The sequence below is a fragment of the Myotis nattereri genome, assembly GCF_964212035.1.
Source record: "Myotis nattereri genome assembly, chromosome: 5".
Taxonomy (NCBI): Eukaryota; Metazoa; Chordata; class Mammalia; order Chiroptera; family Vespertilionidae; genus Myotis; species Myotis nattereri.
The window spans coordinates 15,261,508-15,288,107 of NC_138080.1; the positions used below are offsets into that span (position 1 = coordinate 15,261,508).

General features: G+C 54.9%; 1 protein-coding gene across 2 annotated transcripts in view; it reads left to right on the plus strand.

Moving 5' to 3' along the window:
• Positions 1-26,600, plus strand: part of PEBP4 (phosphatidylethanolamine binding protein 4) — a 246,566-nt gene that overhangs the window by 216,642 nt on the left and 3,324 nt on the right. For both annotated transcript variants that reach the window (XM_081091130.1, XM_081091129.1), the window contains exons 5-6: positions 17,152-17,197; positions 19,557-19,670. In XM_081091130.1, coding sequence (XP_080947256.1) covers positions 17,152-17,197; positions 19,557-19,670 — 160 coding nt within the window. The remainder of the gene's footprint in view (positions 1-17,151; positions 17,198-19,556; positions 19,671-26,600) is intronic.

The following is a 26,600-nucleotide window of genomic DNA, read 5'->3' on the forward strand; positions in this document are numbered from 1 at the left end:
CTCCACCCAGGATGCTGTTAGGCTCAATAAGCAGGATCCCCTGGGATCTCACTGCTGTCCCTCATAGCCCCCTCCCCAGACATGCAGACATATCTATGCACAGACACACACACACACGCACGCACGCACACACACACACACACACACTGCCTGTCCTGCTGCTCAAACTGACTCACCAGATCTGATCAGAGCAGGCTGTGACCCAAAGAAGCATGTAACTTAGAGCTGAAAGGAAGCCTGGAAGTTTGCAAGAAATTATCCTCATTATTTTACATAAGAGGCCACTGAGTCTCACAGATCCAGTGGCAGGGTCACCTAGTTCTAAGGCCTCTAGGGTCTCTCACAAGTTGCAGATCAGGATATTGAGTAGAAAGGCATTTGGGGGAGGGGTCAGGGCCTAGACAGAGGTCAGGGTGCCTCCAGGGATCTCCTGGGAGTCCAGCACTCAGTATCACTTAGAGCTCTGATGTCCAGTTCAGTGGCCACTAGTCTAAAATGAAAATTAATTAAAATGTAATGAAATGTTTAAACATACAGTTCCTTGGTAGCACTAGCTACACCAGGGGTGGGCAAACTTTTTGACTCGAGGGCCACAATGGGTTCTTAAACTGGACCAGAGGGCCGGAACAAAAGCATGGATGGAGTGTTTGTGTGAACTAATATAAATTCAAAGTAAACATCATTACATAAAAGGGTACGGTCTTTTTTTTCAATAGTTTTATTCATTTCAAATGGGCCGGAACCGGCCCGCGGGCCGTAGTTTGCCCATGGCTGAGCTACACTGAAGTGGCCAGCAGGTGCTGTATGGGACAGTCAGAGCCGGAACATTTCCTCCATCACAGAATGGAATGGACGGTGCTGATCAGGAGCTGTTTCCTGATAGAGGGCTGGGGTACCCCGTGAAGGAGGGAGAGGAGGAGAGGGGTGCAGGGAAAGAGTCTGGAGAGAGGCAGGGGAGGAGGAGGGGAAGGAGAAATCTGGTGGCTTTCTCCTGTGGCAGAGATCTAACCAACTGTCCCTAGTCCCGTGGGGCCTGACACTGCCCCTCAACCCTACTCCAGAAGGGCCAGAAAACAGAATCACAGACCGGCAGCCACGGCCTGCAGATACACATCTGGTCATTTCCAGACCTAACAGCCCAACTGTCCCCAGACTGCTCAGCCCTGGTGCCCAGGGCTCTTCATCACGCAGGACAGCTCCACCGCTGAGCACCTGGATTCCCGGAGAGGTGGTCCTGCTGGCCCTGCTTCCAACGGAGGGCACAGCAAGCAGGCAGGACCCTGCGGCCCTTTCACAGGTCACTGCAGCAAAAAAAAAAAAAAATGTTTCTTGGACAAAAGGAAGAAAAGAAAGGAAGGAAGGAAAGAGGGAGGGAGGGAGGGAGGGAGGGGAATGTAGTGAAATGGGACTGCTTCTCCTGCCACAAGCTGGGTGCCTTTTTCAAGCCAGAGGACAACACCTTGATGCGATTCCACAGACACGAGTCCATTTTGTCACTTTCTCCCACATTTTTTTTTAAATATATTTTATTGATTTTTTACAGAGAGGAAGGGAGAGAGATAGAGAGTCAGAAACATCGATGAGAGAGAAACATCGATCAGCCACCTCCCGCACATCTCCCACTGGGGATGTGCCCGCAACCTAGGTACATGCCCTTGACCGGAATCGAACCTGGGACCTTTCAGTCCACAGGCCGACGCTCTATCCACTGAGCCAAACCGGTTTTGGCTCTCCCACATTCTTAAGCAAACATTTGAGAGAGAGCACTGAGCTGAGCAAAGAGAATTATGTCTGAAATCACAATACCTGGGTTTACTTCCAGTTCTGCTACCTAATGACTCGGACAAGTCGCTGCTCCCCCAGCCTCAGTTTCCTGCCTTGCCGGGCCGTTGGGATGACCAAGGGCAGGAGCGGATGTGGATCCCATGGACAAGGCAGTGTGTGTCAGACCCTCCCCTCTGCCCCAGGCACTTACTGTGAGCAGGCTGAGAGGCTAAGTGGGACCTGGGGCAGCGCTTATTCTGCCCTCCAATGTGAGGGGGCCATTGCCTCTTAAGGGGAGGAAGGTGGGAGGTTCTTGGGATCCTCTGCCCTCCGTGGACCCCAATTATCTACAGATGGCCTGGAGGCAGGGCTGGGCCAGCGCTCCGATGGGAACGCTGAGGCTACAGGCTGACTCATTAATGAGTTTTTGCCACTGGCAGACCCTGGCATGGTGGTCCGTGGCTCCTGCCCAAGCTCTGACCAGAAGAGCAGTTAGGCAGCTCCAGAACTCTGTCTCTCCATCCTCAGGGGGTTGCGGACTCTGATTCTGCCCATCCCACCTCCCCTGGATGCTACCAGTCACTAAGGCCTCCTGCAACTACCCAGGGGCTTGTCCAGGGCAAGTAGATTGTTTATTTCCACTACACATTTTTATCCCAAGTGATTTCATGTTCCCCTGACCAGTTTCTACAGTCAGATTGGGGTGGGGGTGGGGCTCAAAGAACAATTTGAGTTTCTCATTGAGTGAAGCCTGGGAACACAGGGGCAAGTATCTCTTTTAAAAAATCCTCCCTGCATAGCAGGTCACCCTGGCCTGCAGCCACAACACCCCAGGCTGTGATCTCACCAAGTTCCAGGAAGCCAAACAGGGTCAGGCTTGGCTAGTCCCTGAGCGGGAGACCTCCCAAGCAAAACACAGGTGTTGCTGGTGATTCAGCAGGCCAGTCCCTCCCTCCCGAGTCCAGGGCTTCTCAGGTGTTTGAGTTGAGGCTGGGATGATTCTGTGAGATCCTATCAGTCCCTGGGCAGAGGAAGGGGGCGTGGTGCCTCCAGAGGTGCTAAATGCTCTCTCTCTCTCTCTCCCTCTCTCTCTCTGCCGCTGCCACCACCACGTGTTACAAGTGTCGACACCGTTCTAAAGAATCAGGGTGTGCTTCCTCCCTCCCCATCCCCTGCCCACTTCCTAAGGCTGCTCAGACATCGACCTAAATTCCTTGGGCTGGTTCAAACAGATAAGAGCTGGAGGAGGAAAAGGCAGCCTCTGAGGGTCCTGGGGCTCAGGGACCAACTGGCCCCTGCCCCTACGCCAAACAGCTGGGGTGTGTGGCTCAGCCCCCAGGATGGTCCCTTCTGGGTTGGGAACAGGTGAGGATGAAAGGGGTCCATTAAATGAGAGTGGTCATTAGCCTGTTTTATGAGCACACGGATATTCATTACACCCCAACCCCATCATTAGAGGCTGCAGGGAGAGCTCAGGCCCTTTCTTTATTGCAGTAGAAACTGGGGTGTTTCTCCCCCAAAGGGAGTTCTGCTTCTCTTCCTGAGGTGGGGGGGGGCTGCCCAGAAGGTCAGTAGCCCCTGGGCCTGACTCTCACTCCCTTTCCTGCTCCTCCGCCCCCAATCCTTCCTTCCCCAGGAGCCAAGCAGCCCAAGGGGAGGGTCAGGCAGCTCAAGGAGGAGATGATAAGGGCCTGGGGCTTCTTGGGAATGAGGAGGCCCTGGAAGAGCCCAGGGCCAGGTAGCTGGAGTCTGGGAATAGGGGCCTTTCCATCCCAGCACATAGCTCTCCCTCCCCTTCCCCTGCCTAGCACCACTCTTCTCAAGTAGAGAGCCTATTCATGCCTCCTCCAGGAAGCCCTCCCTGCTCCCCAGATGAGGCCCTACGTAAGAATTCTTCTTAGAACTCATCACACCTGTAATCACCTCTTTACTCTCGTGTCCCCACCCATACATGGCACAGTTCTTGGCACTTAGCAGGAACTCAGTAAATGTGAGGTGTGCTGACAGTAGCCAGGAGCCAGGGCAGGTGAACTGGGATAAAAAAGAGGGACTCTCTCCTAACCCCAGGTGTTCTCTCTCTCTGCCTTTCCCACAGTGCGAATGATCTGATGGTCTGGCTGCTTTCTCAAGGCCATCGTCAGCCAGTAACTGGAAAGCAAACTACCTGCCATTGTCTAGCCAGCGGTTCTCAACCTGTGGGTCGCGACCCCTTTGGCGGTCGAACAACCCTTTCACAGGGGTCGCCTAAGACCATCCTGCATATCAGATATTACATTACGATTCATAACAGTAGCAACATTGCAGTTATGAAGTAGCAACGAACATAATTTTATGGTTGGGTCACAACAGGAGGAACTGTATTTAAAGGGCCAGAACCACTGGTAGACAGTGCCCCCGCTTACCTCTAAACTTGATCCCTTCACGCAAGTCTCATGGAGCAGCTAGTTGGATCTCTCCTTACAATGGCCCTTCCTGTCAGTCACCCAGTGACAGTCAAGTGAGTGGGGGCAAGCCCACTCCTCTAAAGCCAGCCCCTCAGGCATGACAGGCCACAGGCTCAGGAGACAGGAGGGGCGGGGCATGCCCCCTTCCCCATCAGGGCTGGAAGCCTCAGAAGAGATAGTTTGGAGCTCACTCCGCTGATGCAGGCCATGGAGGCTGAATGACGCGTGGGCAGACCCCACAGAGAGGAGCAGGACTGAGGAGCTGGCAGATTAATCAGCTGTCGTTTGCATTCATTAAAGGCCCCTTGCTTGTGTACTGCAGCCCCCGACGCCAGGGTAATTCACTGCTCACAACAAAAAGTTCTGGGAAGAAGTCGGTGTCACCTCCCTGGGCCATAGCCTAGGGATGGGCCTGACAGCCTCGAACCCCAGGCCCCTCGGGTGGAAGGCCCCTGAGGGCCAGGGTCTGAAGGAGGCAAGCTGAGCCCCGGACCCAGAAGTCTGGGGAGTCAGCAACTGTGGAGCCCAAGGCCATGGACCCTTGACCCGTTTGGGCTTCTTCCCTGCTGTCACCCTGTCCCCTTTCCTCCCATCTCCTCATGGCCCTGGGCACTGTCACCTGGAATTTCTGGGCCCTCCTCAAGGTTGTGCAAAACTTATTTCAACACACTCTTGAGCTGATGATTCCGTGGGGCTGGAAGCCAAGCGTTGCTACTGTCCCCAGCCCAGCTCCTCACCTGCCAGGAGGAAGGAGGGAGCCAGCTCCCGGGACAGCCGGGGCCCTCAGCTCACGAACCTTCCCATTGGCCTACGGGGCTCAGTGGAGTGGCCCTTAACACCTCTGCTCAGGGGCAGCCTGTGGCCCGGGTTCAGCTGCCTTGCCAGAGAGGGCGAGGCCCCTTCCTCTCCCTGGGGTTATGTCAGTCCCCAAGCATCCCAGAGACGGATGGGACCGACGGTGAGGTCAGGGTGGAGTTTATTGAGCTCAGTCTCTCTCGGTTGTTTTTTCATTGTAATTGCCAAGCTCCCCAGGTTGGCATTTGCCTGGCGGGCACTGTAAAAGGTGACACAACAGAATGAGAGCACGCCCTGGTTCCACTGACGTCTGTGTGGCCCTGGACCCGGCAGGCTGCTGGTGGGCCACGTTCACTGTTCTCCTGGCCCAGGCCAATGAGCTTGGCTTGACACAGGCAGGCAGGGGCACGAAGACCCACCGCACGGGCCCTAGCGCGGCCAAGGACCGTGAGTGCAGCCTGGCAGCTCGTCAGGATGGCAGCTTTGCTGAGGGATCTCTGAGGAGAGAGAACTGAACATGTCACTTGGCTGCAGGTCTCCTGCCGGGACCAGGACCCTAAAGCAGACCCTGGCCCACAAACTTAGGCCACCTCGCACACCGCCTCTGGTCCGCAGGGTACACGAAAGAGCCGTTCTCTCTTGCCTCCTCCTTTCCCGCGGTCCCTAAGGGAATGGCCATTTCCCTCCTCAAATAGGGCTGGAAGTGCAGAGCATGATCGGGAGAAGGGAGCACCAGTGGGTGTGTCAGCTCAAAATCCTTGATCCTCAATCTTTCTTCCAGAAAGCCTCTCTCTCCCTGGAGCACTATCAGCAGTGCACCCAGCTGTGGCCACACAGGTCCCCCAGGGGAGCAGCTGCCTTGCGCAACTCCAGAGACTCAGAGGCTCAGACAGGGAATAATGCCAAGAGTCACTGAGCTGGGGGTGCTTTCGCAGCTCTAAGAAGGAATGCAGGGCAGAGGATGTACACACCAGCCCTGGTGTCTCCTGGTCTTGGCCGAGCCCCAACCCCTCGCGTCTACCCACCTCCTCTGACCAGGAGCCTGACCCTTCGAATAATCTGTGTTGGGAGCTGGAGCACCTCAGGACCTAAATGTCAGCCAGGTCCTGCCCCAGGAAGGGTGATGCCAAGGGTCCTTCCGAGCCTGGAAGAGACGTGAAAGGGGTCAGGGACAACGCTGAGATGGGCCCACCACTGCTGCATGACAGGTCTAATGAGGAGCCACCTGCCCAATCTAGACACCTGGGCCAGAGAGCAGGACTGCGGGGCAGTGCTTCTCAGACCTTCAGGTGCCTGGCTAAAAGGAAGAATCTGGTTCACTAGGCCAGGGATAGAGCCCTAGGTTGCAGTTCTAGAGCTCCCAGGTGCTGCTGCTCCGAGTAACAAGGGGCTGGGGCACTAGGACCAAGGTCACGCTCAGTCCCTCTGAAAAGAGCAAGATGTGGTCGGAATGAGATTTTGACTGTTTCTCCTTATTTCGCACTGTCTGAGCACTGGGTTTCACCGAGCCTCCAGATCTTGCCAGCATCTTTTCTAGCTCAAAATTCTTGATCCCCAACCTTTCTTCCAAAAAGTCTCTCTCTCTCCCTCTCTCTCTTTCCTTCCTTCCTTCCTTCCTTCCTTCCTTCCTTCCTTCCTTCCTTCCTTCCTTCTTCCTTAGGAGAGCCTCTTAGGCACAAAGAGAGGAGATAGAAAGATTAGTAGGGCAGAAGGCAGAGGACACTGCTGAGCCAGGTGCTCTGAGAAGCAGTCGGTGGAGGTGTCCCTACTCCATAGAACCTGGGAGAGTCCCAGGCAGTTCCCACAGCCCCTGGGAGCAGTCCAGACAACAGAGAGCCCCTGACTATTTATAAGCCCTAGGGTACCGCTTCCGGGGCCAGGGGGCGCTAGGGGGCCACTGGGCCCCTTTGTCCAGTTGAAGTTGGGAAACCAAGGTCTGCTCAGGTCGCCTCCTCTCAGCTTATGGGTCCTCCCCAGTTCCTCCAGTCCTCCTCTCCTGGGGTGGCAGCCACCCAGCCAGAAAGACCGCATGCTAGAGATGGAGGTGATAAGAGCCAGGCCTGAGGAGGCAGCCCTGCAGCGCTCTCCCCAGTGGTTGGGTCACAATTGCCTAAGCCCTGTTTGTTAGGGGGATTAGCTGCACCCATTTCCTAATGGTTCTGCTGCTCCAAGGAGAGGGGAGCAGGCCAACCTGCAGCCTCCTGCTACCACAGGGAGGAGACAGGGTCAGGGAGGAGCACAGGGTCAGGGAGGAGTGCAGGGCACAGGGGCCAGGTGCTACCGCTTGCAGCTCCCCCGCTCCCCCTTCCTCTTGCATCCCTGCTGTTGGCGCTCAGACTCTGGGCGGGTAACAGACCAGCTCCGTTCTTACTCACAGACCTCAGTCCTAATCAGTCATCTCCGTCCTGGTCTCCTGCCAGGGGCCTGGCGATTCCTTCCCACACCCGCCCTTCCCAATCCCACGGTCCAATCTTAAGCCTCACCACTGGCCCTTTCCCAAGTGCCCCCTCCCCGCCTCACGTTCAGCCCTGACATGCCCACCGGTGAAAGGCTGCCTGGGGGAAGTGTGTGTGTGTGTGTGTGTGTGTGTGTGTGTGTAATCATGTTTGTGTCTTGTGTATGTGACTGTGTATATGCGTATGAGTGCAGGTGTATATGTGTGTGTAAGAGTGTACAAATGTGTGTAAATGTATACATGTGTGTAAGGATGTGTGTGTGAATGTATGTGTGAGTGTGTATGAGCATTATGAGTGCATATTTGAGAGCACTCATTATGAGAGCATGGGTGTCTGTGAACATGTATGTGTGCATGTGCATGTAAGTGTGTTATGCATGTGTGTATATGTGAGCATGAGTTTGACCTCTCCAGTGTTGTGTGTGAGCGTGTATCTATGTGAGTGTGTAAATGTGTGGGGAGTAGTGAGTGTGATTCACCACTCTCCCCTTCTCTGGCTCGCACCCCTGTCCCCCACATCTCAGACCCAGTGAGCTGCAGCCTTGGTCTCCTGCCCTTCCTCTCCTTTCAGGAGCCCAGGCCTCCAGCTCCAGCTGCTGCTCTCTCACCCCTGCCACTCCCCACCCTTCCCCCCAGCTTTGGAAAAGTCTTGCCACTGTTTTCCTTCCCTTGCTTCCACCACCAAGCAGTTTCTGGCCAAGTTTCCACCTGACAGCAGAGCAGGCAGCTTCTTCCTCCCTCACCCAGGACCCTGTGTCTGACCCCTGTGGCTGGCCCCGCCCGAGCCCCCCCTCTCTTCCCAAGGCTCTCTCCCCGACCCTCCTCTAGGCCGCCTGTGTCCCTCACACTCTTGTCTGTGAATGTGTGTGTCTCCATGGGGTAGGGGGGAGAGAAGGAGCAAGAGAAGGAAGGAGGCCGGGCTCAGATGGTATCATTAGGAGATATTAATGCCCTTCATCAAGGCATATTAATAAACATTATGTGCCATGCACTCCACGCGCCGGGTGAGTGCAGACCCAGCAGGACGGGCCCCACATTCACAGCTGAGTAACCTCCCAGCCCACGGAGCCCACGGCACAGCCATTAGCCTCATGAGGCTGACCCTGTCAGGAGACTCCTTAGGCCCATCATGGCAAAGGAAAGCTCGCAGGATGAGTTCTGGCCACCATGCTCCCTTCTTCCTCCGCTGAGCGCGGGGAAGGGGAGCCATAATGACCCGTGCACTTGGACGGCACTGCGGGACTTTAGAATATTTCATTCCCTAATTTCATCTTCGCAGCAACAATGAGGAAACCAGGGCAGGTATCATTATCATTGCCACTTTATTGGAACAGAAACTGAGGTGCTGAGAAATTAAGTGTCTTGCTCAAAGTCATGTAGCTAATTGGTAATGACACTGGACCCGAGCCCAGGCTGCCCTTTGGAACCGCTGTGTTAGCAGCTCAGTCCCTAATGGAGTGGGGCTGCTGCCACCGGATTTCCCTAGTTCTTGCAGCTGCCAGAAATCAGACCGCGAAGCACAGCTTCTTTCAGGGGGCAGCGGGCCTCTGCCCTCCCAGTGTGGGGGCTCCTGTGGGTCCCTTAGCTTAGCGGAAAGTGTCCTGAAAGGGGGGCCAGCGTGAGCTCACTTGTGTAAAGATGCTGAGTGGGGAATGCCTGCCGCAGAAGTGATTCTCCTTTCTTTGTGTACTGGCCACTAATCTATAATAATAAAAGTGCAATATGCTCATTAGACTGGACGTCCTTCTGGACGTCCTTCCGGATGACCTTCCAGACAAAGCCCAGGCGGCAGGGGGCCGAAGCAGAGGCGGCTGCCGCGGGCCAAGCCCCCTTGCACCGATTTCGTGCATGGGGCCTCTAGCACAGAAATATTAAACTACTGGCTCCTAAGGAGGTTTGAGCGGGTGGAAGCCTGATGGCCGTTCTTTTTATCTGTTTTTCAGCATTGCAGCCTGGTGCTTAGCAGGGTGCAAAATCGGTTATTCACTGTGACAACCACAGTGGTGTTTAAAGGACACAAGGTTTTCTCCATGTGTGTTTAAGAAGACAAGGACTAGTGTTTTCATAAAATCATTATCCAAAATAGTTCAGATAAAAGAAGTTGGGGAACTAAAAATATAAGAGTCAAGAGATCAGGGAAGTGTGCTTACGAAAAATACCCAATTCCCTACAGAATTCCAGGTAAATGAGGCATCCCAGCAAACTGCTGTTGATACTACAAGCTTCAGCTTTTGTTCCTTGTACCTAGAAATGGCAGTCTTTAGTCTAAACTGACATTGATGCATAATAATTATACTTAGCTATCAACTCATGATACTTGCTCTCAACCTATCTTAATATTTCTTGTCTATTTCCAAATGGAACAGGCTTAATAAGACCATGCATTGTGTTCTTTATTCCTTTTCTCCTTCCCACCTTCCTCCTAACTCAACCTGAGAGCCACAGTCAGGGAATGGGTGACCTGCGACAGGCAAGGGTCAAAGAGGCGTGGGCCCACTATCTCCTGAGGTCCAAACCCGTCTCTGAGCTTCAGACAGTGAAAGTAACTCGGGCAAGTTTCCCAAAACAGGAGGTGGGATGGGAGTCTAACCAATGAAGTCTCGAAGGGGAGCTGGGGCTCGAAGCTGGCACCTATGTGACCAGAACCTCGGGGACCCAAATGCAAAAGAAGAGAGTTGTGTGTCCTCAAGGCAGTCATCTCTATGTGGATGGTCCAGGGGAGTCTTTTTCCTACTAATTTTATTTTTCCATTTTTTTAACTATGTTTTTATAATGAACACATCGTTTTTACAATGACCTGGGGAAAAAGTTACAGTTTGTAAGAGGGAAGTTTGGGGGTTTGGGGATCACAGACTCACCTGCTCTGAGAGAGGCTACGGTGCTGGGGTTCAGCTCCGCCCAGCTCTGCCCTGCCACACAGGCCGTGCCCCAAAACCTGCCCACCCACCCCCAGATCCTTTCTTGACCAGAGAGGCAGCTCCGCCATCCCCTTCTGATGACCCTCCTGGGACGTGGTTGCTGAGCATTTGGAAAACAAAACAGTTTTGCCCAGGGTCTATAGACCCAAAGTTTAGGTGGCTGATAGCTTTGATTCTCAGAAGTCAGAAGCACTGCCTGCCATCCAAGCCCAACCCCAGCCCACATTTCCAACCTTATCTTGCGCTTCTTCCAGACCCAACTGTTTTTTCACGGCTTGTTCACGTATTTACATATTGCTTATGCGGTGTCAACTTAAACTGCCCTTCCCCTCCCGTATCTTGTCCACTGGAAAACTGAAAAAGTCCTGCGCATCCCTCAAGGCCCAGATAGAGGGTATAGCCTCCTTTCAACAGCTTTCCCTGGTTACTACCCCCGCGCAGCTACAACTTCCTTCCTCTACACTCCTCCTGCATTTTCTATTGACTTCAATTATTGAAGCCTATGACAGTTATTTCTTTGTTGATTTATCTGTCCTACTAGACCCCGAGATCCTCAATACCATAAAACGTGTCTCATTCATATTTCTCTCTCCAACACAGGGCTTCTCATTCATTTATTCATTTATCGACCCATCTCCCCAGCCATGATTCCTTGGGGCCAAGCCTCTGCTAGATGCTATCATAGACACAGAGGTGCAGGACAGCATGACTTACTTGGGAACACATGCACTTCCACATGGCCTGGAACAAAGGGCCTTGGGAAATCATGCCTCTTAACCCAGAGTCATGGAGTGTGGAGAAGCCCCTCCCGCGGGTAGCCATGGACTTCCGGAAGCAGATCATCCCCCCTCAGCCACAGCACACCCCACCCTATGTTGGCATCTAGAGATCTAGGGAAGTAACTGACTCCAGATCTGACGCCAAACTAGGAATCAAAATGCACAAGTCCTATTGCCAATTGGTGCCTAGATACCAGAATCTCCTGGCCATTGTTGGTGTATTCTAAAATCAATATTCACGTGCAGCCCCCACTGCCTATGATGATGCCAGGAAGAGGCCTATCCAGTCTTTGATGCTAACACTTCTTGAGGGAAACTGGTGCACAAATTGGCCATCCTACATCCTGGCGTCTAGAAGCTCCCAGGAGGGCTCAGGTCTGTGCCTTCTTCTCACCACTTCCCACGGACTCCATTCCACCCACTGCAGTGGCTGGCCCTCCTTTTCCTGGCCCTGGGGCCAAAAGAAAAAAAAAAAAGCAGGCCTTACGATTAATTGATCACAGCCTTTCCCTTGGAGCAGGCACTAGTCTCTGAGGCTGGGTCCTCTCCAGGCTGGTGCTAGCCCCCTGGGGCTCTCTGAGCCCGGGAGCTGTCAGTGCCTTCCACTCACTTAGCCCTTGTTAATTGCAGAACACACAGACTGCTGGGTAGCACTTTCCATTCCTGTGCCTTTTGCTGGCTCCTTTGCCACTTGGCAGCTTGCAGGCAGCTGTGCAAAACAGCAAGGAGCTTTCTCATTCGGTGCCAGTGTCACAGAGCCTGGAACTCTGTTTCTATTTTTCCCTGTTTTTTCATCCCCCCTCCCCCACCGCCAAGTGCTCTGTTCTGCTCATTTCTCCCTCCACTCTCCCTTATCTCCATGACATCTTCCCGTACCTCACCTGTCAAGTTCAGGATTCTCCTGATGGCCCCCCACCCAGAGATCAAAAAGTGGAACTGCCCGCTCTGATGGGTTTGCGGCCAGGCCGAAGTGATTGAATCCTCCTGTCCAGATGGGAAGAAGAGGTGGTAAAGAGATTAAATCATCTCCCTCAAACTCAAGGAAATGGGCAGCTGACCCTTCGCTTCGGGGGTCAGCAAGCCCAAGTACCTGGGGCCTTCGCCAGCACCCAGGTGGGCGGCCAGCTGCCTGTAGGTAATTGAAGCGAAATGAGGAAACTGGGCCGACCTTCCTGCTGGGCGCTGCGCTGAGCCAGGCCCCTTCCCCATCCACCCGACCTCACAAATCCGGCCACCATGTCTCAAAGAGCCCTTACCTAAAGCAGCCCCAGGCCTGGGGAGTGGGGGGTATCTCTGGACACTCAATTCTCAGAAAATATAGCTGTCTGGCTAGCCCCATAGGGACAAGAAACAAGAAATAGAAGTGACTTCTATCTAGTTGGCTTATCTGTTTGTAGTTCTCCAAGGGCTTACTATATCAGGGACCAATCCTCTCAGGGAACTCTGGGGCCTGGGCCTGGAGGACAGAAGGATCCAGGTGTGGGCGGCAGCAGTTGGGTCTTGCTAAAGAGTCTGGGGCAGAGGGTCAGGAGTTCAGACTTCTCGTCCTGGCATTGAGGCTAGCTACCATGGCACCTTGGACAAAGGCTTCACTCTATTCACCCCCTAACTGTCTATGGGGACCCTTTCTGTCTTACCTTGGGCTCCCCCAGAAGCAGATCCTGACACCAGGATTCTAGTGCAAGTAGTTTATTTTCAAGGGGACACAAGGGAAGAGCAGTAACAGGGTGGGTAAGACAGGAAAAGGAAGGCACCCAGTCAAAGTTCATGAGCAAACAAGTTCCACGGTGGGTACCTGGAGCCAATGCGAAATACACTGCTCTGTCATTCCCCACCAACGGCAAGGGGCTGAAGTATTTATTCTTAGAAGCCCCTCCCTCCTGCCGTTCCCACCAACCATTGTTTGTTGCCAGGGGCTGTTAAGACCACAGCAGGCTGCCCCATTGCACAGGCGGTGGAGAGGGCTCTGGCGGCCAGGATAAGCAGGTTGCAAGTGGAGCTGGTAAGCGCTGCCAGGGCAAGGGTCAGGGGACGGGCCAGGGCATCAATAATTGCCTACTACCCAACTACGTGCACAGCATCCTACAGGCTACAAAGATGGGCAGGATGCAGCCCCTGCCCTTGAGAAGCTTCTCTGGTTCTTTCAGTCAAATGGGGAGACCGATCTCTGCCCTTCCCATGCAAGGACGGCTGTGAGAGCCAGCGGTTTGCCAGTACCCTGCGGGATAAACACTATAAGCTCATTACCAATGTAAGGTAATAGTGATGGGGCAGGTGCCCAGCTTCCAGCCCTGTGCTCTGTACTTGGCCTGAGACAAGTCAGTCAGGACAAGACCACCTGCGTCACCTTGGTCCAAGAATGGAGTTGCTATGACTACCGGTTGATCCCCAACTTTTCTTAAGCATCTCACATGCCAGTTCCCAACCATCTTGACAGAGAAGCCATGGGTTCTGAGGCCTCAGAGAGCTGGAGAGGAAATCTCATGATAAGGAAAGAAGTTGCCTTCTCCAGCTCCTCCATCCCTGACACTTAGGAGGGCCCAGGACAACTCCCGAGCCCAAACACCTGAAGTGCGCCTGTCCTGATAGCCTGCAAAACCATCCTGGGCATCTCAGTGCTCTTGAGGACCAGAGAGCTGACTATTTCCCCAGGCCAGTGTGGCTCAGTGGTTGAGTGTCAACCTATGAACCCAGAGGTTACTGTTCGAGTCCGATTCCCTGGTTGTGGGTTCGATCCCCAGTAGGGGGTATGCAGGGAGGCAGCCGATCAATGACTCTCTCTCATCATTGATGTTTCTCTCTCCCTCTCCTTCTCCCTTCCTCTCTGAAATAAATAGAAATATTTTTTAAAGGAAGCTATTTCTACAATTTCTGTAATCACTTCCTTTTTTAAACCTTACCATTTAGACAAGTTGCTTTTGAAAATGTCCACCTGTTTTAGGAGGATTTGTCTGCCCCGGGCCCACCTTACAGAGCAGCAGCATACCTGGGGGTGGGGATGCAGGTCAGGCAGCAGGATGAGCTCTCAGCAGCCCCTCCCGTCCTGCAGGCTCTCATTCCAAAGCTCCTCTCTGCTCAGACTTAACAGGTTTGGGGTCTGTCCCTCAAATGCTGGGCCCATCTTCAGCTCTCAGGGCTCTTGCCTCAGTCCAGCCTCCTTGAGAAGTACTCAGAAGAATGGGTTTCTCCCTCTGCCCTCTGGAAACACCCCTGCATTCCTTCCATCCCCGGAGATGTCCAGCTTTCAGAGGTGATCTCAGGCTAAAGTGATCTTGCCATCCACGAAGATGCTTGAGGAGAGCTCATGTTTCATAGAGGCACAGGGGCAACCATTTCCACCATAGCCCCAGCCTTCCTGGTGATATCTGTGTATTTTAATGATGGGGTTTTTTAAAGCCTCCTAGGGAAGTGATGGGATTGTCATGATGGCATAGAGAAAGCATACACGCACGCACGCACGCACACAAAAGGATGCAAACTAAAAAACAGCAACCACAAAAGCACAAGCCAGAGCTGCAGGTCAAAAGGCATGAGACCCTGAGCCAGTGGGTCTCAAAGGTCAGAGGGTCGAAGGCTCCTTCTTCCTAGAACATTCTGGGATTCTCCCATTTGCCCCTGCAGCTTTGGATGAGTCGTTGGACCTCTTTGGGGCTCAACTTTCTCACCCTTTGAATTTGGTTTCCTCAGGCTCCTCCCAAGTGTTGATTCTATGGTAGATATTTTAGGCCCCAGAACAGACCAATGAGGGAAGGAGGCTTAGCTGATGCTCAAACCAACTAGAGCAAATACCAGCCTCACTGACCACACACTCCGTCCTTCCTCAGAGCCTTCCTTCCCCGCTCCCCCTTCCAGATGACAAGCTCCAGAGAGACCAGAAAAGCCTCTGAAGGCCATTGACACGCTCTGCTCAGCCCCCCCTCCGCCACCCCCACCCCCTGCAGCTGCCTGGGCTGAGCTTAGGTCAGCAGGCCCAGTGAAGGCGGCAGGAAGGCCGATGGCTTTACACAGCAAGTCCCAGGGTTTGTGTGTGTCTGACGAGCTGGCCTCAGCTGATGAGAAAAGACTCCCCAGAGGGAAAGGGAGGGGCGGAGAGCCTTCCCACCCTGACCAAGGCTGCAGATCAGACTTTCCACACTGCTCTGCACACTAACTCCCTGCCCTTACGACCCAGCCCCCACCCCCGCCCTCCCGCACCACACAGAGGAGAGGGGCCTGTTTATTACTCTGGGTGGGACCCAGGCCTGTGGGGAATTGAAGAGAAACAGCCAGCTTAGGTTGCTATTGTTTTATTTAAACAAACTGCTGGCTGGACTGACTTGGAAAGGAATGAGGGGGAGGCTGGGAGCTCAGAGCTGGGCTGGGGCTGGCCGGCCGGGCTTCCCTGGGCTCAGCCCCTTTCTCTCCATCTTGCTAGGCCGGCCAGAGAGCTATTTTGGGAGAGTGGCCCTAGGCCTTGGGCCTGAGCTGCTTTCCTAGGAGAGATGGGTATCGAGGAGCCTCCATTCCCCAACCCTGTCCCTCCATCCCGGTGCCCTGGCCACACCTGGGCCTCATGGATAAAGCAAGACCCAATATTGGGGGAGTTGGGGAGCTGAGCTGAGAGGGCCAAGGCAGGGGCAGAGCATGCTGAGCTGTGCTGAGGGACGGAATGTGAAGGCTGCCTGGATGCACCTGGCAGGCAGGACTTGGGTGAGGGAGGTGGAAGGATGCCCAGGAAAGAGATCTCACCTGCGTGGGGTGACGATAGCAAAGTGGGAAAGGGCCACAGGTGGAGGGGTCCATCCCGCTATGGCCTCCCGCCCTTTCCCCAGCCAAAGGAAACCCAGCCCAAAGGAGGTCCAAAGTGAGAGCAGTCGGTGGGCAAGCTGCAGCCTAAAGGAGAGGAGATGGGGGTCTCTAGAATAGGGGGTGGGGCCTCCGTTTTATAGAAAGTAAACCGCACTAGGGGTTGGGTCACTGAGCTCACCCTGAGGTTTTCCACAGAGAACTGAGGGGAAATCTCACACTCCCCCTCGGCACCCTCTACTGCTCTTCCCCATCCCCACCACCACCACCCTGAGCACCCCCTTCCCCAACTCCTACCACCACCCGGGGAGGAGCAGGGGCTGTACCAGGAAGGGCCTGGTGGAAAGGTGTCCAGGGCACAGTTAGGTGTTGGCAGAATCCATGAAGAGCCTCGCTAATCACCATAATTAAGGCTATAAAACCCCACACCTCGGGGCCGCAGGGCTCCCTGGCATGGCCCCGGGCCCCGAGCTGTGGCACGGACCCAGGAGCCCGGCTCCAGTCCCTTTCATCTGAGCATCTCCCAGGCCTGCACAAACATTAATTAGCACCCGCCCCCGGGATCACCTCATTATCCCACAGACCTTGAGCGGAGGGGAGAAGGGAGGGAAAGGAAAGAAAGGAGGGAAACTGAGGCTGTCCCAGCAGCCAAAGACTCTTCCTGGAGAGTACGGGCTGAGTTCGGCAGAGGCTAGGGAAGAGGCTGCCTCGGAGTCGGGCCTCCTCCTCCCCTTCCTGGTTGTTCAAGCAGTCACTGGCCTCATGTCTGAGGCCCAAAGCCAACCCGAAGGATGGCCTGGCTTAGCAAGCCTCTGAGGACTGTCAGCCCCCGCCTCAGATCTGGCCAGACCGCACAAGCTGAGAGTGTGTCCTGTGCCTAGTCTGGGGGCGCAGACGGCAAGAGTGGGGCAGCCCATCAGAAAGTCTCTCCCGAGATCAGGGGTCTCTCCAGAGATCGGGGGTCCACCCCTCACCACCAGGCCATCCTCAGTATGTCTGTCTGCCTCCTCTTCCCAGTTCCCCAGAGGCACCATTCTAAATCCCACGGCTCATTCTGGCAACATCTCCCAGAAACAGCCATGGATCTTCATCCTCCTCCATCCCACTCCCCGAGAGAAAGAGCTCAGCAGAGCCCACTTGGACTGAGGGGGGTGGCAAGGCCTTCTGCTGCCCCAAGAGTAACCCATGCCCATGCCTGTCTCTTGTTTCAGGGCGCTGACATGAAGAAAGGGGAGATAAAGGGCCAGGAGTTATCACGTGAGTAAGACCCTACAACGCCCCTCCCCCAGCCAGGGCAACGATGATGATGGCCAGATAACAATCCAACTTCATGTTGATGCTTCACAGAGTACAAAGAAAGCACTGATCCAAGAGTTTGTGTGTATGCTCTGATTTAATCTTCACAATTTCCTTTTCAAGTCGCTGCCATCAATATCTCCATTTTAAAGAGAATGACAGTGTCCCACAGCTGGTGTGAGGAGCCAGCCTGGGGTCTGCAGGAGAGCACCCAGACGTCTCTCCTGGGGAGACGTCTCTTCCTTCCACCCATCTCTCTTCTTTCCTGCTCCCAGTCCCACCACGTGGTTGCACGTGGCTGCATGGACTTCCCTCTTCTCTGATGCCCTCCTCTTCTCACCCCATCCTCACCACCAGCTCCCCTCCCTCTCAGATCCTGGCTGCAAGAGCAGGCCCTCCACTGACTTACAGGGAATGCCCAGGGGGTAAGCTGGCCTCTGGCAAAGGGCTGAGCAAAACGACCAGAGGAGCTGCATAGTTTTGGAAACCAACTCAGCTCAGGCACGAGGAAGGCCTAGATTCAAACCCCAGCTCCACCACTTACTGTCGGCCTGGCTTCACTGCTCACAGCCTCAGTTACCTCACCCAGAAAGTGGCAAAAACACCCACCCTTTCAAGTTGTTGGGATGGTTAAAGAGATGTCACAGGGGAGGCACTTGGCCAGGGCCTGCTCCCGAGAAGTGGCCGAACCTGTGTGCCCTCCCTTCCTTCTCGCGGGTCTCATCTCTGCTTTCACCTCTCCTTTCGGAGGGAGTTCTTCAGGAAAGCTCCCTAGTGAAGGGATTCCGTATCCATCTCCCCTGAGGCTAATTCCCAGCTAAATAGAATCTGCGAGTTACAGCTCCAGCCTTACCCACAGGGAATCATGGCCACCAGTCTCTGGCAGCATGGGATATACCCACCCTCAAGTTCACTCGGCCACCCTCACACCCACCTTCCTTGCCAAAAGCTGGCCCAGCCACCTCTGGCCTCCACACACCACGCAGGCAAAGAGGCATTGCGGCCCTCACCTATGCTCAGAAGTCTCTCAGCCCTGGTCATGTTTGTGGGGAAAAAACCGACTTGCTCACATTTGCACACACCGGCAGACACCCTCCAAAACAGCCTCAGCACACATGCACCCTGGCTCCTCCAACACCTGCCCCTGCCCCAGTGTAGACCCCACATATACAAACCCTCATGGCTTCTGGAACACCCTGTGCTGTTCTCACCCTGAACACACACACACACACACACATACACACACACACACACACACACACACACACATCTGATGCAATCCAAAAACTCAGGGAGAGATGAATAGTCAGGAAATCCCCTGGCTGGGCACAAGCTGAAGGCCCATGGCCGGAAGTGCACCATGAGGAACACCCCGACAGCTCCAAGCAGCAAGTGGCTCCTGATCATTAGATCAGGAGAGGGAGGTGGCCACAAAGTACCAATACTCCCTCCCACCAGCATCTTCATTGCTAACACTCCCTCCCCACCCACCCCTAGGAAAATTCTCTGCTCCTAGGAGAGGGAGATGAAGGGAGTGAGGGGAGGAGGAAGAGGCACAGCATGCTTGGAAGGAGGCCCTGCTGGAGCAGCCCAGTCCAGCCTGAATAGTCTTGGGGGAAGGATGAAAGATGTCCCCTCCCTCTGCTTTTCTCCCAGAAAAGATCTGCCTCCTGTGCAGGGGGCGAAAGGGAGGGAGATGGCCTTCTCCCCCGGAAGAGCCTGAGTTGGTTCCCATTGCCCCAAGCACCCAGGTCCCACAGCTTCCATGATCAAACCTTTGAACCGAGTCCCACCCACCCCCATAACCACTTCCAGATCCTCCGGATCCAGCCAAGAAATTGACTTCTTTGGGGATTGAGTTCATAAGGAAATGCTGAAAAAGTAAATAAAAATCCACTGCCAAATATACTCAGAGGAAGATGGGTTTCTCTTGAGGCAGGAAATCTATCAGGGTAGACTAAAGCAAAAAAAAAAAGAAAGAAAGAAAAAGAAAATAAAAGAAAAGAAAGACAATACCCACTGGCCCAGAAAGGCCCAGGTGCCCACCAGCACCCGAAATTTTCAAACAGACCACACCTCTTCCTCCCCCGCCCACATCCCCAAAAATGTGCTTCCTAAATGAAGCTTCTGAGGAGGAGATCCTGACAAAGACAAATCTAATGGCGCGCAATGGGTAAGCCCCCATCTGGGACCCCAGGAGGGTCAGCTCTGGGACCAGGAAAAGCACAAATGATCCTCTTTTCCTCGTGCCCAGAGCATCTAGGAGCTCCTGGGTCCTGTGGCATGTGGAACTCACCCTCTCTCCCTTCTCTGCCCATAGCCTACCAGCCTCCTACCCCACCACCCCAAAGTGGCTTCCATCGCTACCAGTTCTCCGTCTATCTCCAGGACGGAAAGGCCATCTCTCTGCTTCCAGAAGAAAGCGCAGGCCTAGGTAAGGCCTCCCCATCCTTCAAGGCCAGAGTGAATTCTGGGATAGATCAGATACTCCATTAATGGGGAAGTCGGGACCTTGACCTCTACCCATGAACCTTGAGGGCTAAGGTCAAAGGGTGGTGTTTCTTGGGAGTGAACTGGAATAAGTGTCCTAAAGGAAATACTGGTGTCAGACATAGTCTCTCCACAGAAATAAGTCCCATAGACCAAGATGGTGGCTTTAGCTGATGGCAGCGGGGGGTGAGGGGAGGGAGGGGGTAAGGGGAGTCTATTAGGTAGGGTCCTAAGGGGAGTAACTGGAGCCCAGGAGAGAAGCATCTCCCCCCCGCAGCCTTGAATGGCATGTGCAGGCAGCTACCCCACAACACTTCGCAGGTAATTGTACCTTATAATTGAGTCTGATCTGGGCAAGAGGGCCCTGGAATGCCACCCTGCCGGTCTGTCTTCATTGGCCTTTAATTGCTCTGTCTGCCTGGTGCCATCTCAGTGGTGGGGCAAAGATTTCCCCAGCCATGGCCCCCTCCACCAGCTTCCTGAGCAGCCCTCCTGGCATTCTGAAGGGAACCCCCCCACACACACCCCGTAGCTTCCTAATGGCTAACCCAGCCCGCCCAGCCCCCCTCCTCCTCCAGAGCAGAGGATAGGAAGAGCCATGGCCACCTGGCCACTACAGGGCCACAGGTGACTCACCGGACCCTGTGTGAGCCACAGCCCCTCTCCGGGCCTTACATTTCTCTTCAGGAGAATGGGAAATAAAACAACTCCTGTTCATCTACCACCGCCCTCATTTTAGGGAAGGGCAGATAATGTGGAACACACAAATGCCAAGTTGAGAGTACAAAGAGCACATCCCCCAGGCTGGCAGGAGGGTGAGTGGGCGTCGTCAGCCATTTCCTCTCACCCAGTGACCCTGAGCAACCTCCACCCACTGGGAAGCCAGCACGACATTGTTACAAACCTGCTGCCCGAGGCCCCAGAGGAGAGGAGACAGCCCAGAAAGGCCCTGAGTGAGCGATGGAGCCCTTCGCTGAGATGTGCTAAGCGGAGGCCGCCAATCCCAGAAGGCTCCAGCCACCCTGGAAGCCGAGCTGGTGCAACCTTTCCACTGGTGAACCCTCCTCAGGTGCCCTCAGCACCTCGCCGATCTGTAGATCTGTTTCAAGAGCTTTCCCAAAGACACGCTTTGAAGTTTGGATACAAAGAAAGAAACGCATCTTTCCCAGGCCAAGCTCAATTTCTCCATGTTCCTGGACCCCTGTCTCACCTATGACGCCATGAAGTCCCTTCCACCTGATTTCTGGGGCTGGGAATTAGCACCTGAGCCCACTTTGTTCCCCCACACAAGGGAGTCTCATGAAGGAAGGCAGTGCCTATGAGTCCTACGTTAGCCCTCAGGGTCCCAGTGTGGTGCCCTGGGCCGGATGAGGCTCAGACAGTCCCCTGAAGGAGCCTCCCTTGGATCAAGTGCTTTCTGCAGGCAGGACAGAGGGGGCAGGAGAGAGCATTAGGCAATGCCAGGAGGAGCAGTGAAGAGGGCAGAGGAGGAAGGGTGTGTGCCAAACACTCTCCCACCCCTGCCGTGGCTGGGTCCTGAGGCTTGATCCCAGCCCACCCTCCAGAATGCACGGCAGCCCGTGTGCCCTTCCTCTGAAAGGAAGCAGGCAAGGATGCCGGGAACCTATCAGGCCTGAAACCCATGATTAGTCCTTTTGAATCTTTGCCAAAACCAGGGTTTCTTGTGCACCTTGCCACCACCCACCTTTCATCTACATGAGCACTTAGAACTGGACTTGCATCAGGGCAGCGTACCTTTGGCTTCCCTGCTGTTTCGTTTGCTGCCAGATATGGAGGCGGGAAGATTATCCTCCCAAATAAAGCCCCACCGTGTGATGCCTTCCATGGTCCAGCGCTGTGCCAGAGGCCTGGAGAGGACAAGATGGCACTGCGAGCGTTCCCTGCCTTCAAGGGGCTGACAATCAACTTTGGAAACACATAACAATGTAGAGCAGCCTACAATTAAGCAGTTAATTGTGTGTGTGTGGCGGTTAGTGTCAACTTGGGCATTGGCCTATCCCTTCCTAGGATCCCTTTTCTCCAGGACACATGCCCTCTTCAGCCAGGAAGGGTGCAGAAGTATCTCACCCCGGGGGAGGAAATCTGGATTCCAGTCTCTAGCTAGTGATGTGACTTTTGAGCAAGTCAACTAACCTCTCTGAGCCTCAGTTTCCTCATCTAGAAAATGAGGGGTCGGATCTAGATGATCTACAAATCTGTGTGGCCTTGAGGCTCAGAGGATCAGATGGGGCCTGAGCTGGGCACTGGAAAAGAAGAAGATTTGAATCCCTGAGTGAAGGAGAGAGGGGAGGGAGTTCTGGGCTGGGAACCCTGCAGCTGCAAAGATGTGAAAATAAAAATAAAAAAGTGATAAGAAGAACCCTTTGCGAGGGGCCAGGGTGGTGATGAAAGGAGAAAATAGAGGAAGGTTGTGGAGGTTCTCAAAAGCTAGGCAGGGGTGTGACTTGGATGGGTACCGTGGAGAACACGAGATAATGCCCATGGGAGAAGAAACACACAAAAGCACTCCCCAGAGCTGACTAAGCTGGACTGGTGGGCACAGCTGGCCAGAGGAAGAGAACAGGAGGCTCCAGGCCATGCAGATGTCTGGCATGGAGGGACCAAGGTGACTGCAAAAGCAGGAGCAGCCCTTGCACAACGTGGGGACCCCACAGGCCTGGCGCTCTCTGAAGTACCTGCACAGGCTGGACCAGCCCCTGAGAGGCCAGGACATGAAGCTCTGCGAATGGGCATGGGCCCTGGGGCTCGCCTGGGTCTGGGAAGGTATCTGTGGAAGGAGCCGTGTGTCCTGGGGCATGAGTGGTGTAACCAGCCACTCTGTCCCCTGGAGGAGCAGGCGGGAACAGCTTCTAGACACTGGAGGGGAAAGGTCTGTCTGCAGGACCCAGGTAACTTGTCTTCCATAACTTGTCTCCTGTTGGGCCGCTCCCTCCCTGGGATTTAGGTATGAATAGCAGGTTTGGAGGAGAAGGGAGTGTGAGATTACTCTAGTTGAACTTGTATGGCTGGGGGCAGGGGTGGGGGGGGTGAGGGTGGGGGGGTATTACTCAGATCCAGAGGCTGAAACCCTCTCCAGGATTCCTCTTTGTTCTGCGACTCCAGGACAACATACATGGGGTCAGTAAATGGGAGATGTTGACACCCACACTCCCGTGTGACCTTGAACAAGCCACCTGGGCCTCAATTTCTACATCATCAGCATAAGGGGTTGGACTAGTTGGTCCCCACTGAGTGGCCCTTAGCAGATATGCTCCCAGCTTCCCACACTCTCCCCTTGTCCAAGTTCTGCTAGACAGAGGCAGGGAGCGGGGATCAGGCATGACTCACCCAGCCACCCCACACACTGCTCAAAGGAGGCCTTCCATCAGAGACTGGGCTGCCGGGACCACAGGAAGGGCCCTGGAAGGGGATTCGGAATGATCTTGCTTCGGGTTTATGACACCCTACCTTCCCGCCTCCCTCCTCCAGCCTGTACACAGCTCCTTCCTGTGCGCGCCGTTTCCCCCACCATGCTTTGCTTGATTCGAAAATGCCTCCACATTCATCCCGACAATGCTAGGAGCCGCATGTTCGAGGCACCATTGTAGGGGCCGTGGGCACAGAAGTGAGCCACATGGATGTGTCTGTCACCCAGGGTAGCTCGCAGAGAGAGGAGGGGATATTCACGTAGCTCAGGCTCGACCACATTCCCAACAAAGGAGAGCGCTGAAGCTCACGGAGCCTGAAGCTCACGGAGGAGGCTTGGGTGCCTCTGACAAGAGCAGTCCAGTTTCACTGACATGTGCTCCAAAGGCCACAGGTCACCTCCCCAAATTTGGAGTTGGCATTATCTCGGCCTGTCTCCTCTCAGCTGACCCTCCCTGCCCGCTCTTACTCCTCTGAGACGCTCACATAACATTCTGTTGCACCTCCTTAGTCACCTGCTTTTATCTCTGGTGTTGCTCAATCATTTTTACTTGTATGGGCCCCACTTCCATCACGAGACTATAAATTCCTCGAGGGAAGAGCTCACCTGTCTATGTTTCCCTTTTACCACCTGTCCCTGTGCTCAGCCCACTGTGGACTTTCAGTCAGTGAGCGTGTTTGTGTGTAGGACACACCCACGTAAGCACATTCACAAGCCTGGAGCACACGGATCTGCCCATTCTCACACCCCCATGCTCCCCAGCGCACCTCACCGTCAACTTCCTTTAACACCTGGAAAGACAGCCACCTCTGTGAGCACCAGGCCTACCAAGGACAATTTCAGTGTCCACATCATCCCTGTCCCAACACAGGAAGCTGAAGCCCAGAATAGTGAGTGGCTTGGTTGATCAAGGGTCTTCAGTTTACAGGAAATTAATTTTCTTCTGCCTTTTAGAGCAAAGCTCTCTGTACCTGTCATCAGCACACCCACATCCCCTCTCCTTCCACCCGGACCACCAGACTCCTGGGCTCTGACGTGGAGACAGACACGGAGCCAGTCCAATTGCCTGCCCTTGGCATCCTTGGCCAGCAGCGGCCGCCCAAGGCAGTGGGTCCACACGCCCCTTTCCTGTGGCTGAGCGCTGTGAGGAGCTGTGGTCTGCGCCATGCCACACCTCACCCAGAGGTGTCACGAGCCAGCCTCACGCTCCTCTGGCGGGTGAGCCAGGGAAATCCCCTCTCTGTCCCTCAAGATGACGTGCTCAGCTCACTCTGGAAGCCTCTACAAGGCCATGAGCCCAGGACGGTGTGTCCGCACCAGGGGAGCTAAGGGGCCATGTCAGGCTCCGGTCCCCACCTCCCAGGGGCAGCCTCGGGGCCTGCAGAGAGACTGCTCCCGGTAAAATGGGATTCGAGGGGCAGAGAAGGGGTCTGGGTTCTGGACTAGGCCGCCATAATCTGCTCTCCAGCACCTCCGGTGGTTGAAATAAGCAGCTCAGGGGAGCCCCCCAACCCACAGGGTCAAAGAGGAGGGGCAGCAGAGACTTGCCTCTCAGCGGGGTTTAAGCCTTGCTTGTGGCACCTAAAGGCCACTGGGACGCCGTGGGCAATTCAGACGAGGGATGCTACGTGGAAATGTTTGACAGCACAGATTGAGGGCATGAAGGCAGCAGAGCTCCAAGCAGCTCACAGGAGGTGGCCTGGTGTGGAGGGACAAAGGCCGGCACAGTGAGGGAAAAGCAGCCAGTGCAGGCAAAGGTGGAGGGAAGGGGGGCCTGCCCGGAGACCAGCCCCAAACACACACACAGACAGACACAAACACACGGCCCACTGCAAAACAGCCCCCACTCCCCGCCATGACCCCCCATGGTGGTTCACCTGGCCAGGCCCCAGAACCCCCGAGGGCCAGCCCCTGAGTCACCCACCGTGTGGGCTTGTGTCAGGCAGCCCTCTTCTGCTCCAAAGAGCCCTGCCCACCTGGCAGAGCTGGTAGGACTGGGGACCTGGCAGCAACTCAGATGGAGCCATCCTGGGCAGCTCTCGGGCAGGCCCACTGGCTGGGAACGCTGCACGCTCCACAGGGCCCACGCAGCCCTCATCAAGATGCAGGCCGCAGTCGAGCCAGACGTCAACCGTCCAAAGCAATACTGAACACATCATCCACCAGGAAACCACAGAGCATCGCCACATTTTGCCCCAAATCCCAGCTGGCCAACACTACCACCAAATACTGGAATTGATCACTGGAAGCGAAGCTGACAGCTGCAAGCCTCCACTCCTCTCACTCCCGGCCCCGCCGCCACCAGCCACAGGGACCAGAGAGGAGGGTGATCCACCTACTGGTCATCAGGAACTGCAGTTCTCCAGAGGAGCCGGGGTCACTCCTCCCCACTCAGGAACTCCCCCGGCATCCCCACCCTCTCACTCCCGCCAAAGTCAAAGTGGTCCCCCCTGCCCTGAGCCTCTCGAGCCCGCAGGATCAGCACTCAGCAAACATTCCCCAGGAGTAATTGGATGCGATGGAACATGGGCTTTTCAGCTCCTGAGGGGAAGTCTCTGGATGTCATTTAACGGCGCAAAAATAAAAGGCTCAGGCCTCCCGCCCACCACCGCCAGGACGTCATTAATCTCAGCAGACAGGATCAGCGCTCCTATCACCGCAGCCAGCCCCGCGGAGAGCCAGACAAATTGCGGGTGAATCTGCGCTCAGGGTGGCGGTGACTAGGCTAGCGGTCAAGTTTTGTGTTTTCCCCTGATAAGAAGCAGTGGTGCCCCTGCCCAGGGGGAGAATACGGGCAGGCCAGGGAGGAGAGTGGCCACCTTGGTCAGACACAGCTCACCCACCTGCGGTGACGGGGAGGCTCTGAGCCAGGCACCCCAGGGCCCAAGAGAGGCTCAGGCAGCTCACATGGTGGTTCAGAGGAGGTAACCCCAAGGCTCAGTACCCTGCCCCCTGTTCTACAGCCTGAATGGGGGCCTGCCTCCCAGTGAGGGCTTCCCAACCCCCACTTCCCAAGCTGAGAGGGGGACACTTGATGGCCTACTAAGGACCAAATGACAGGTCAGGTGGCTAGAGCAAGGACACACAGGGAACTCTTTTTCCTATGCTGTTAGGAAGTCTTAAGAGTGGGCCTGCTGGAGAGACTCCGGGAGTGCTGCTAGGGATGGGACCTCATCAGCTGGAATTGGTGGGGGGTGGGGCACTTTGAACTGCTGGCTGAGGCCACCCTTTGAAGGTCTAGCTTATTAGTCCAGTGCTAACTGTCTTAGCAACTCAACAAGGGCCGGAATGGGCCTGGATAAATGTTCCTCTCTCTCTAAAACCAGTAGGTGAGACGATGCTTGAGTCTGATTTTGCAAGATGGAAACGATGCTCCCTAAGGTTGTATAGGGACCCACCTGTTCATCATATGTGGCAGCCCCACCCTAAGGAGACCAGACCTCTGTG